Raw genomic sequence first — 12464 nt, forward strand, 5'->3', positions numbered from 1 at the left:
GAGCCTGTTTCAGAGGCAACACCCTTCATTCATATGAGCACCCACTTTATACAGCACTAGAGTGTGACATATTGGGTGATTCCATCCAGCAGTTATTAAATATTAGGCCTGGTTGGCATAGAAACAGCTCTCTTTTTTCTCTTTGTTGATGCTGTAGAGGCATATTTTGTTTGTGTGTGTGTGCAGAACTAAAACTTAAATCAGTAAAGTTGTGTTTTTGCCCCCTGGTAATTTTTTGTGCTTGATTTCCGATGCCTCATCCTCTCCCCCCTTCGCTCTGTTTAAGTGTGAGTAGATCAGACAGCCCGTCTTATGCCTTAAAAGGCTCGATCGCAGCTCGGCCGAAAACGTGACGAGCTCTGTAATTTGAAACGTGCAGTATATACGGACGCTCCTAGTCTGCTGTGCTAACAGTATTCAGTTGCAACACAGAAGATGAGGGTTTCCCCAAGCTCTGCTCCTCTCCTCGTCTCCCCCCCCCCCCCCCCCCTCCCTGCCTCACTCCTTCCCCCCAGTCTCCTCCCCTCCCTCCAGTGACACAAGTGGAGAGAATACTTACCTAACTGCGCTGTTGTTATTCAGCCTGCATTTGGCTGCCTTCCTTCTGTGTCTCCCACTGTGGTGTTTTTCTCCAAGTGGTGGTTTCTTTGTAAATGCTGAATTCAGACGTGACAGTTAGTATGTGTGCGCGTGTGTGTCTGTGTTTTCTTTGTTTCATGCATAAACCCATTATAGAATATTTCCATGACTGGGAAGTTGCAGTTAGATCTATTAATCTGCTCCTCTTGGGTGTGGCTCCAGTCTGCATATAGAAACATGTCTGGAAACTGAGACAGAGGAAGCCATTTTGTAACATAATACCCAACCGGTTTCATATGTAAACAATTAGACGAGTTAAAAGCACAAATCACGGTGGTGTCATGTTGCGCTCGAGATTAGTGTGTCTGTGTTAGATGAGAGAAAGCAAGTGAAATAACCAGTTTGTTGCACTTTCTCTTCCTGTCTGCAGGTTTGGAGGGGCGCCCCCTCTTGGCATGGCCAGAGACTTATGTGTACCTCCGCTGCTCCAGAAGGTAAGTGCTCACTACCTCTCAGTTCATTCACCCAGCTAATAACAGGCGCTGTGCTCGTACCGTAGCCCTTTATGACTGTCCATATGTGCCGCAGCAGCTCTGAGGTGTAACTCATCCAGAAGCTTGGGTTTCCCTTTTTAGAGTACAACCCCAAATCCAGCTTCTACCCCAGTCCGAGAGACATTAGTCCTGTGCAAGAGAGGAATTCTGCATTGATCAGACAGCGGAGACTCATTTTGAGTTAACAGCCAGTAGAAATTAATATGGAATATGCAGGTGTGTGTGGGGTGTGTGTGCGGGGATTAGAAGAAGTTCAGCAGCATTACAGAACATGCTGAATTGATTTTAAAGTGAGCTTTAATAGCTGTGGGATCGGAGCACACATAGGCACAGGATCGTCATGCCTTCAGCGATGTGTCTGTGATGACAGGATAGTGGGGGACAAAGGGAACAGGTGCAGGCACACAACAGCCCAGATACTCGGGGCTAGGTTTCAAATTGTCACTGTAATAGGAGAAATGGGTGAAAATGAAGTGCCTGTGCCTCTATGGTTTTTGAAAATGATGAAGACACTGTTGAAACTGTGCCCTGCTGGCACTGCCTGTGCTAGCAGGTGATGTTTCTCTTGTTGGTGCGGGCCCAAGCAGAGATCTGCTGATTCACTGCAGTGGTCCTGGGGAGGAGGTAGAGGGTTTTGGGTGCAGCAGCAACAAGGCAGCTTGGATAACCTCCACTGTGGCATTAGGGGCCACTCATGATAATGGTATAAGCTGTGCAGGCTCATTATAACCAGAGGTTGGTATGGACTAATAGGGCTACATTACAGATCATTATTATTATTATGCCAAAAAAAAACAAAGTGTTACTGAACAGAACAGTGGCTCAACTGTTTGGGACCAAAATGGCAATTTTTATAGTTTCGCTACAACAAAAAGCTCTACACACATTTATCACCATACAGTATAAACTTGAGAGTGTTGGGAGTAGATTCTGTTCATTTCATGCCATGACAAACCTTTCAAGAATTAGATAAATTGTGTTGTGTTCCTGAAGGTATTTGTGATTGTCAGTCCTATCACACGAGCATCATTAGGGGTGTTTTTAAGCCTTTCTAAGGGGATAAGACATATCAATATTTGGCATCAACTAATCGACATCACAGTTCCATGAGGGAAAGGTTAGTATCTACTGTATTGATCCTCAGGATCTGACAGTCTAAAGAGGGCCAATTTTTGACAAATAGCACTCTGAGTATTTCGATATCTACTTGTACCTTCTTTCTAGCATGTGTGTAGTATGCTGATCAATGAGATTTAGTCATGTGTTGCGTTTAATGTGAACAGTCCAGTTCAGGGCTGCTGCTTGCTGTTAAACACCTCCGTCAGGTGATGCTGCTGCTGCACTGCCCCCTGCTGGGTCTCTAACCACACTCCTGGAAATTCAAATGAATGCCCTATTTTTGAAAAATTAAAGTACCCTTTGAAAGTTAGCAACACTGGATTAGCAGACTCTGCAGGTTTTGTGGTGTTGTTGTAGATGATGATTGGGTCAGCCGGTGCCATCCAAGCAAACTGCTCAAATTAAAAGTGTTAATGTGCCAAACATTATTACTGATAACCTCAGTTACTTGAATCAGAGGGAGTATAGTACATAAAAGCTCTTTTCCATGGTTCATCTAAGACCTTAGCTTAGGGTGTCATTTCACATTTTCTGCTTTTGTGACATTTTGTCATGATTCCCGTTTTCTTGCCTGCAACCCCCTCAGAGGTGACAGTGGTGTATCAGAACGGGCTGCCAGTGATCTCAGTCAGTTTGCCGTCCAGGCGAGAGCGCTGTCAGTTCACCCTCAAGCCTCTCAGTGACTGTGTAGGAGTTTTCCTGCAACAGCTCCAGGCGGAGGACAGAGGCATCGACCGGGTAGCCATCTACTCCACAGGTATGCTCACTAACACAAGTACATCTTCATTTACCCCATCAGGTTACACATATAAATGCCCTTAGGTGCTTTCAAGTGTATTTTGTTAAGTGTTCCTGCTGCTGCTGCAGTTCAGGACCAGAATTTATCACCTCTGCATTTTCCATGAAATATTTTTACGGCCCTCATCCCTCTCTGTGGCTTCTTTAACAACTGATCTAATCTTAGTGTGTAAGTGCATCAGCATCCCCCTCTCATGGTGATCAGGACAGAAACAAGCCTGATTAGTAAGAGAGGTGAAGGGTGTATGAAGTGGCCACCCATCAGCGCTGCATTTCTATTAACACCTCCCTTTTGTCCCCATTTGTCTCTCTCTTTCTCCAGATGGAGCGAGAGTTGCCTCCTCCACAGGTATAGACATCCTGCTGCTGGATGACTTCAAGCTTGTCATCAATGACACCACACACCTCGTGCGGCCACCGAGGAGAGGTGAGGACTTGCTAAGAAAAAGCAGAGCCTGCACTGTTTACTCTTGTGTCGCTCCCTCGCTGTCAGGGTCGCTACCAATAAGAGGAAAGAGTGGTTTGTTGATAGAAGTTCATATTAAAGTCTGTTGTTGTTAATTTGTTTGCATTTCTTTGTGTGTGTGTGTGTGTGTGTGTGTGTGTGTGTGTGTGTGTGTGTGTGTGTGTGTGTGTGTGTGTGTGTGTGTGTGTGCGCGTGCCTCAGACCTGCTGCCCCATGAGGAGGGGGAGAGGCTGAATGATGTCAAGTTTCTGGTGCAGCAGCTATACACCACCCTGCGCATCGAGGAGCACCAACTCGGCAAAGAACGTGAGCTGATTGGACGACTGGAGGACCTCAACTCTCAACTCCGCCCCCTAGAGAAGGTCTGACTTCCTTAACATGGTCAACAATTTGGATTTTCTAGTTGCTGGTGACTGTTCTTTAGACACTCTAAACATTTTGTGAAAGTATTTATAATGTGTTAATTAATGAGCTTTAGAGGTGTTAGTAGGTGGATTTTATTACTTCTGGACAGAACCATGCAATCTGTTTCCCGCCGTTTCCAGTCTTTATGTTAAGATAAACTGACAGGCTGCTGGTGTTAGTTTCATATCTATTGCATACAATTGCAAATATATTGAAGAAGATCTGACCAGTGGAGCTATCATGGTTATAGCTGAGTGGAATATGAGAGATTACAGCAGGACGGCTAATCTTGTGTTAATTAAGTTTTAATCAGCAACTGGTGCTTAGTGTTTTTGTGCTGAATATCCATAATGTGATTTTGGGGGAATTATTGCGCTTGTTTTTCATGAGATGTTTTTAATAAACACTGATTTCTGTTGTATGTGTTACTGTTTCCTCTTGCTTTATGCGTAGGTGAGGGAGGAGTTGAGTAAGAAGGCAGAGCGGCGTACCACCTGGGTGCTGTGGGGCGGCATGGCGTACATGGCCACCCAGTTTGGCATTCTGGCCAGACTGACCTGGTGGGAGTACTCCTGGGATATCATGGAGCCCGTCACCTACTTCATCACCTACGGCACTGCAATGGCCATGTACGCCTACTTTGTGCTCACACGCCAGGTAAGACAAAAGGAAATGCAAAACATGTACATATTTTATATTATGACACTCTCAGTTACTTCCTGCACTAAATATTCATATTTTTTTAGCTATTTAAAAGTATGATCTGGTGATAAATCACTAAGTTTAACTCCAGGGACAGGGAGTTCCATTCGATATTGGATTTCTCACTAGTGTGCTCTAGTCCAAGAACTAGAAATCAGAATATGGAGGACATATTGATAAACTGGTTCCTCTTACAATGTGCTCTGTCTTTGTGTCTTCATAACCTGCAGGAGTACATTTACCCCGACGCTAGAGACAGACAGTATCTGCTGTTCTTACACAAGGGGGTGAAAAGGACACGCTTCGATGTTGAGAAGTACAACAAGCTGAAGGATGATATCGCTGAGGTACAGTCGCTTGGTGAAATCTGGGTGTTTTGTTATGTAAAATGCTGAAGCCACACTGTAGATTCACACATTTCATAGTTTCCTACATGGCTTTGTAACCGCTGTACATAGACCTACTTTCATACCAAACACACGTCACATTTGTCTCTCTCTTTCTCTCCCTGTCGACTCTCCAGGTGGAGTTGGATCTGAAGCGTCTTCGGGACCCGCTCCAGCTCCAGCTCCCAGTTCAGCAGTTCACCGCCGATAAAAATTGATGGGAAGAATGACTCTCTCCTCTCTCAGTTCCTACGAATCCCCCCCCCACCCCCCCACCCCTTCCTAACCCCTATATCCCCTCCCTCTGTCCAACAACCCGCCCCTCCCTTTTTCCTCCCAATATCAAACCCTCCCTCCTCCCCATACCTCCCACACCCAATAAGCCCATCCCCTTCTGACTGTGGGAGTTAGTTTTTTTCTTCCTTTTTTTCTTCCTTTTTTTCCCTTTTTTTCCTTTTTTCTTTTTTTCTTTTTACTTTCCTCTTAAAAAAACTCCAGCTGGAATTTCAAGTGAAAACCGCTAAAACACAAAGGATGGTGAGAATACCGGGAACTGAAAAACTCTCACAGCCTGAAGGATGGTGAGGATGATGAAAAGGATGACGACGACGATGATGATGATGATTATGATGATGATGATGATGATGATGATGATGATGATGGAATTAAACTGGGCACTAGGGAAATGCCTCAAGTCTCCAGAGGGACAGCCTGCAGGGAACTCTAGGGGGGGACGCCTCTTCTCGTGATACTCCAGGACAGAGGACACTCAGAGGGACAGCCATTGTTGGGTGTGTGTGTGTGTGTGTGGAGGACTTTCAGGTTACACTGGGACACCGACCCTGGTCATTCTGGGGGTCGACACAGCAGTGTACAGCAGTCCTGCATCTCCTTGCAGTCAAACTGTCGACACACACACTTGGCTGGGGCAGGCTCTAGGAAGAGTCTCTATCCCACATATTAAAGTTTACATGGAAGTCCTCGCCCCACCTGCTGCCACGTGCCACGGCTGGGGCTGACTGCAGTCGCACCATCAGGGAGACTTTCGTCTTCCTGCGGCTGAACACTGCTGCCTCTCCCTGTCTGGGCGACTCCTCCTTCAGGCGATGGACAGCTGTCCTTCCCCGTGTGACCTTTGTCAGGAGCCTGTCTCGACTCGCAGGATGCAGGGAAGATGACGGGCGGCGCACCTCGTTTCCTCTTCCTGTTGATATCCTGTAGTGGCCTGGTTTGCGCAAGTATGAGAGTACTACCGACAACAACATCACTGTGTGTTCTTTTATTCCAAAAAAATATTTTGGCACTTTTTATTTTAAAAGCCATAGTATATTTGTTATGAAAAGAATATAAATATAAATATATATATGTATACAATCAAATAAACAGATGACCAGAGGCTAGTTTCATTCAGTGGGGGGAGGAGCTCTCTTACAAATGTCATTTCATCTGCAGTTCATTTACATCTGAATATCAACCACCATGAAGCACCCCCCTCTAACAATCCAGTGCACAACTACAAAAAACATTATAAGCATTTACTACCTTGAAGTAACAATTTCATATCTGTGATGATAAATAACTACGTCCAGGTTGGGCGTAAGGCTCCTGCGCATGCCCACCAGACAGGGGGAACCATGCTGAAGCCAAAATCAGGGCTATAATGGCTTTGATTGGAATTGCTGTTTTGTTTTTTTAGTTTTTTTAGCAACACACAATATCTATGTGGATGACACCATGCTTTTCAACTATAATCATATCATGAAAACCAACATATCTGCGGTAATACTTATCGTATTGAAGAGGTTAAACTGCTAAGTCAGTTTCCCCAGGCACAGGCATGTTATAGTTGAAGATATGTGATGAATTCAAAACATGCAAAATGTGACTTTAAAAGAAAGAATGCTACTCTGTAAAAGTTTAATTCATTACCTACATTTTGCTCTGAGGTATAAAATGACCATTTCCAGAATTTAACAGATTTTACATGAGCATCATGGCATTGATTCACAGAGGCTTTGAAGTAAAGCCAGGGTTTTTTCTCCTCCCACTGTTGCTGTAATGCCCCCCTGCTCCCTCCATGGCAAGGCAGGGTAAACTGCATGCTGTGGTATGCCCTCAGTAGAAACTTGTGAATGTGTAGGAGCATTATTGCAGTTTTGTACTCAATTGGACACTTTTCTTTGCCACATCTAGCTGAAGTCTCATCTTTTGATTGGTTATCTTAAAGATTATAGAAGCCATATGTTTATGTTCATTTTTTTGGGGGGGGGGTGTTTCACTGAATAAACCTTTGTCAGATTCACTTAGTTTTCTGTTGAGGGTGAGGATTGATTGGCCCTCTCTCCGGCCCTTTAAATGTCTCCAAAGCACGTTTTTGTTTTCACTTGTTTTCAATGTGGATCACCTCTCCAGAGGGGGATGCACAATGACATGTTGTCCCTGCGCATAGACTCATCATCTCCTGCTTTTGTGTGGACAGTTGGCTAAATCCTACTGGTGAGATCCATGTGTTTAACTGCAGATTTTCTATTAAAATGCATGATTTTAGCTCAAATCAAGAGTTACCCATGCAGATCTCAAAGCAGGATTTGGTCTAATCTGTTATACATATATATATATATATATATATATATATGAGTGTGTGTGTGTGTGTGTGTGTGTGTCTGTGTGTGTGTTATCTCCAAGGGAAATGGTGTCTTTTGGATGATTAATGATTTCAACAGTATAAACAGTGTAGCAATTTGGTAAACAGCAATGATAAGATCTTATTTAGGTTTAAACACTCATGTAAGGGAGGGTTAGCCTTGAAAATTGGGAAGTGGAAATCAAGTGTGTGTGTGTGTGTGTGTGTGAACTATGGGGCAAAGTGCAGATCACCATATTCATGAATTCTTTGCCCCTAATCACCGCTTGTCAGGAGTGGTAAAAAATCACTTCCACTCTCATCCCACTTCATAGCAGTCATTAGCTTTAAATTCCTTTTTTCCCCCCTGAATAGGCCAACTTGCACACGCAGTGTCTCACACACACACACACACACACACACACACACACACACACACACACACACACACACACACACATCAAAGTGACAGTGTTTCATTGGTGATGTACCGTGGGAGGTGAGAGTTTGGGCCTCTGCTCCTCCTCTCTGCTGTTTCTACACTTCTCTCCATCATCACCTCCTCCTTTTTATCACGCCATCAGCCATTTATTGCCTTTTTATTTTTCTCTCTATCTCATTTCTTTAAAAAAAAAACTAAAATATATCAAATATAGGGAACTTTATTATAAAGAGGGTGTTGCATGAATGTATGTTTACATGGGAAAATTATGTAAAAATAAAAAAGACGATTTATCAAAAAAAACGCAAAGATAGTTTAAGAACGTTGTTTGTAGAGATTCCTAGTTATAAAGGGGCAGTGGACAGGGCTGCGTCTTTAGAATCTGCCCTGCCAAATCTGACTTAATCCCAGCCAACCAGCTGCTCTCCATCAAACCCCAGCCCCATCTTCAGCTTATTTACCCCATAATTCCTCCTCAGCTTGCATTTATACTCCCCAATAAATGGAAAAACACCCTCCATCCTCGGTGCACCTATAAAGGAGGCTTTAGGACCTCATGACCTCAGTTACTAACGTCCTGGATCTAAGTCCAAAGGAAAAGTGTCGGGCGCACTCTGTTCACTTGTCGGGGAACACCTTCAATACTTGTCCCTCTCCCCTGTCATTTTCTTTCCACCTTCAGCCTTTTTTCCTCCAAAACGCATTATTATTCTATGTTTTGAATGTGTGTTCCTTTTTGAAAATCTCGTCTGTGTGCACTTACAATATGATATGTTTGAAATGCCTAAAGAGTGAAGCAGAATTATAGGATTGAAATGATCTTATACTCCATACTGACCTCTTATTTTATTTTGTTTTTCTTGTCTTTATGTTTCTGTTGACATATGATGCTGTAATGTTGGCAAAAAAGAAAATGTAAAATCCTGTATCATTTATGAAATATGTATAAAAGAGAAATGTAATTCAATATCAATAAAATCCTTATCCAGTTTTTGGAGCCAGTGGTCCAGTTGAGGTTTTTGGTTTGTCTTGTGCTGAAGACATCATGATTAATGTGTTTTATTGCAGATGTTTACAAGCAGCAGCTTCTCAAGGTCTTGACCGCCTCCTCCGGCTCTCTTTGGCCTCCGGCTCTTCCGTTACAGGACATCCTTTGAGATAGGCCTGTGTGGGAAAACAGTTCATATATATGCATGAGTAACATAATGGTTGCTATAGTCTGTTAAAAGCATGAGTCTGAACATCTGAAACTACTTTGATAAAGAAAAAAATGAATTTTTCCATCCAGGGATTACAATGACTTTTCATGTAGTGGCATCAATAAGGTCGAAATTTTAATATATTTGTTACTTTGGTTTATTGCTCAGCCCCAACTATATATTTTTTTTTCAAAATCATAAAGCTAAAGCATAAAGCATTCTTAACCAGGATGGTGAACAGAAAACATATTGGCTAAACTTGCCTGCCAAAATTTGCATTTAGCTTGAAGCTCTGTTGTGCTTAAGTATAGCCTCACAGAGCAGTCAGCATGCATGTTAAAGTCTTTTTTCTTCAGTCGTGTTTATGGTTTTAAAAAAACCAAACAAACAAAAACAATTGTATTTTGATCCTTGGAACTAGAGAGAGCTTCTGTCTAACTGCAAAAGTACAAGTGTGAAAAATCTCTCTTATCTGGCACTGCAACACACCACACAGAATCACTTACACACAACACAATTATCCACCTAAAACAAAACAAACCATTGTTATATAATTACAAAGTTTACTCAAAAACAAACTTTAAAAACTAAATTAAGGTTACATTTATAGAATAAGGGAAGCACAGATAAAGCTGATCATTTAAAACCACAAAACTACTGTATATTTTCTTTTCTATAGCTTTCCTATACACAGTGTGGTTTAAGCAGGAGTATGTAGAGCTGCAATAAGTGCTGATTGAATGTGCTTGTACTACAGAGACTCGAAGCCAGAGGGGCCAACAGTGTCTTCTTTCCAGGAGTAATCACAAAAGAAGAATAACATGTTCTACCTCATTTCGCCTAACAGCCTTGTGTATTCATGTGTCTCCATTGATTTAATTTTGCACATTTTTGAATTGTAATGTAACCAATAGAATTATTTATAGTTATTTATTTGTGAGTCCTTTCTTGGTGTATTGAAACTTTCTCACTAACTACTGCGCTAGAGAAGAAGACAAACTAAAGGCAGTTTTTTTTTCTTTTTTCCAAGCACAACCTCTAACTGCACCCACAGAGTCCGACTATGACCTTACAAAACAACTTAAAACTCTGCAAGAGAAAAAGAATCAGACATCAACTCAGTGGGCCAACATTCAGTGAATATGTGCGGGCAAAATAGATACCTACAAGATAACAACCATTGGCTGAAACCTTGTGGAGTTCTTAAACAAGGTTTTGCTGTATCTGACATTGATTTCAATCAGAAATATTTTTTTAAAAAGAACAACAGCAAGAAATTGAATATGTGGAAGCGATGCTCATAACCAGGGGCAATGAAGTTGGTCTGAATCAAATCCAAGATGACCTCAGTGCCATTACTAAAAAAAAATCAACTAGTACTGCAGAAATGGAAGATCTAGAAATTCAAAGGAGACATTATATACTATAAAGATGGGAGGATCTTTTCATGGCTATCAAGTAAAGAAAGGCCAAAGGGTTTAAAACCCAGAAAAGCTCTTTTCTCTGACTCATATGCCTTAATCTCAAGTGCTTCCCTTCCCTCTGAATCGTATGGGGAACTTTTGGACACAAAAAACACAGAAGACAAGGAGAAGAGACCAGTAAGGATATAAGAACCATAAGGAGCCAAAGAAACCCAAATGAGACCAGGCATTCAGAAAACACTGGCCTCATCTTCAATTTAACTGACCAGAGACTGTCTGATGAAGATTCCTCCATCCTCAACAAAGAACTGTCCTTTATGACCAAATCTGCTACTTATCCCTTTCAAGTTAAGGTAGAACTCTTTTTCTCCATAAAGTTAAAACATTTCTATCACAACGGGAGAACTAGGTTGGCTCTAAATCCGAGTGATGTGAAAACTAAATGATAAGTACATTTTGTCCTCAGGTACTGAACTGTGAACTGTGCTAGTATTGAAATATTTTTAAGCTACTTGAAAGGGATGTAGAAGACCTTTGCAGACACCTAAACCTCTCTTGAGGCCCTACTGCAGGTGAATTGGTTGCTTTATCCTGCTTAAGAACCCTGATGTCACAGTGAAACCAGATGGTAAAGGGGGCAGAATACCTTTGATAGACAGTATCATTTATGATGATGAAATAATTTCTATAAAAAAACTGCAATATGATAGAACATTCTCTTTTAAAGTAGAAATTGATCATTTTTTAGGTAAGCCTTGTCCTCTGGTCATGTGAGTCACTACCTAAAATATCATCCTATTATAGTGAGTATTGGTTATTTTACTGAATCTTAATCTAGTTTTTTTAAATATCACATTATACTATTATAGTTAAAAAGCTCACTCCATATCTAAAGGACACTGGGGACTTCATAAATCAACCCTCTAAAGTGACACATAACAGTGTTGATCTCCTCCTCGTCACTATGGATGTAGCCAGCCTGTGTACCAATATCCCACACTCATCCAGGCTTTGTACTTTAATGCTTTTTCTTGATCCCAGGCTAGAGAACATTCCCCCTACTCACTTCCTGCTTGATGTGTCTAAATTTTTTTTTTTTTTATTGTTAAGATTTCTTCCTTCAGACACAGAGCACTGCTATGGTTGCAAACTTCACTGCCGACTACGCACATGTTTTTACAAGTTGGTTGAACACCAATATGTGTTCAATAAGAATACATTTTTGCAATCCATTGTATTTTTAAGATATATTGATGACATATTTCTGTTTTTGAATAGGTTTTTTCCACAGTATCTCACAGTAATTGGATTCATTCAAATTCAATGTATAATGTGACAGTCACAAAGTCTATAATGGCATACACAATGCTCTTTACAGACAGAAAGAGTATTTTATGCTACTCAAGCTATCACTCTATTCCACTCAGAGAAGGTATAGTTGGCTATAGTCAGTTTTAGATGCATCCGCACAAGGAATGTTGATTTCAAAAATAGAAGCTCACAAACTCTTTGATCAGTTTCTGATGAGATGTCATGGATCAGGCTTATGAGAAAAACAGAAATTAATTATTCACCAAATGTAAATCCAAAAGCAGAAAATATTCTCTTATGTATTTAATACTACCTGTTCACCACTTGGGTGTGAGATATGTAATGTAGTGAAAAAAACACTGGAGCATTTTATCTGTTGATGACACTGGTAAAGAAATCTTTAAGTCTCTTTAACTTTTCTAAATTTTCCAGATCAAAGAATGTTCTGGTTCCCTC

At 41.5% G+C, this 12464-nt stretch overlaps 1 protein-coding gene across 5 annotated transcripts in view; it reads left to right on the forward strand.

The window, feature by feature from the left end:
- mcu (mitochondrial calcium uniporter) overlaps window positions 1-9071 on the forward strand; it is a 68476-nt gene extending 59405 nt beyond the window's left edge. For all 5 annotated transcript variants that reach the window (XM_062430235.1, XM_062430236.1, XM_062430231.1 and 2 more), the window contains exons 3-9: window positions 1010-1073; window positions 2839-3009; window positions 3373-3477; window positions 3718-3878; window positions 4375-4578; window positions 4854-4970; window positions 5147-9071. In XM_062430235.1, the coding sequence (XP_062286219.1) occupies window positions 1010-1073; window positions 2839-3009; window positions 3373-3477; window positions 3718-3878; window positions 4375-4578; window positions 4854-4970; window positions 5147-5227 (903 nt within the window). In that variant the 3' untranslated portion in view covers window positions 5228-9071. The remainder of the gene's footprint in view (window positions 1-1009; window positions 1074-2838; window positions 3010-3372; window positions 3478-3717; window positions 3879-4374; window positions 4579-4853; window positions 4971-5146) is intronic.
- The last annotated feature ends 3393 nt before the right edge of the window (window positions 9072-12464 follow it).

The sequence above is a fragment of the Scomber scombrus genome, chromosome 12, assembly GCF_963691925.1.
Source record: "Scomber scombrus chromosome 12, fScoSco1.1, whole genome shotgun sequence".
Taxonomy (NCBI): Eukaryota; Metazoa; Chordata; class Actinopteri; order Scombriformes; family Scombridae; genus Scomber; species Scomber scombrus.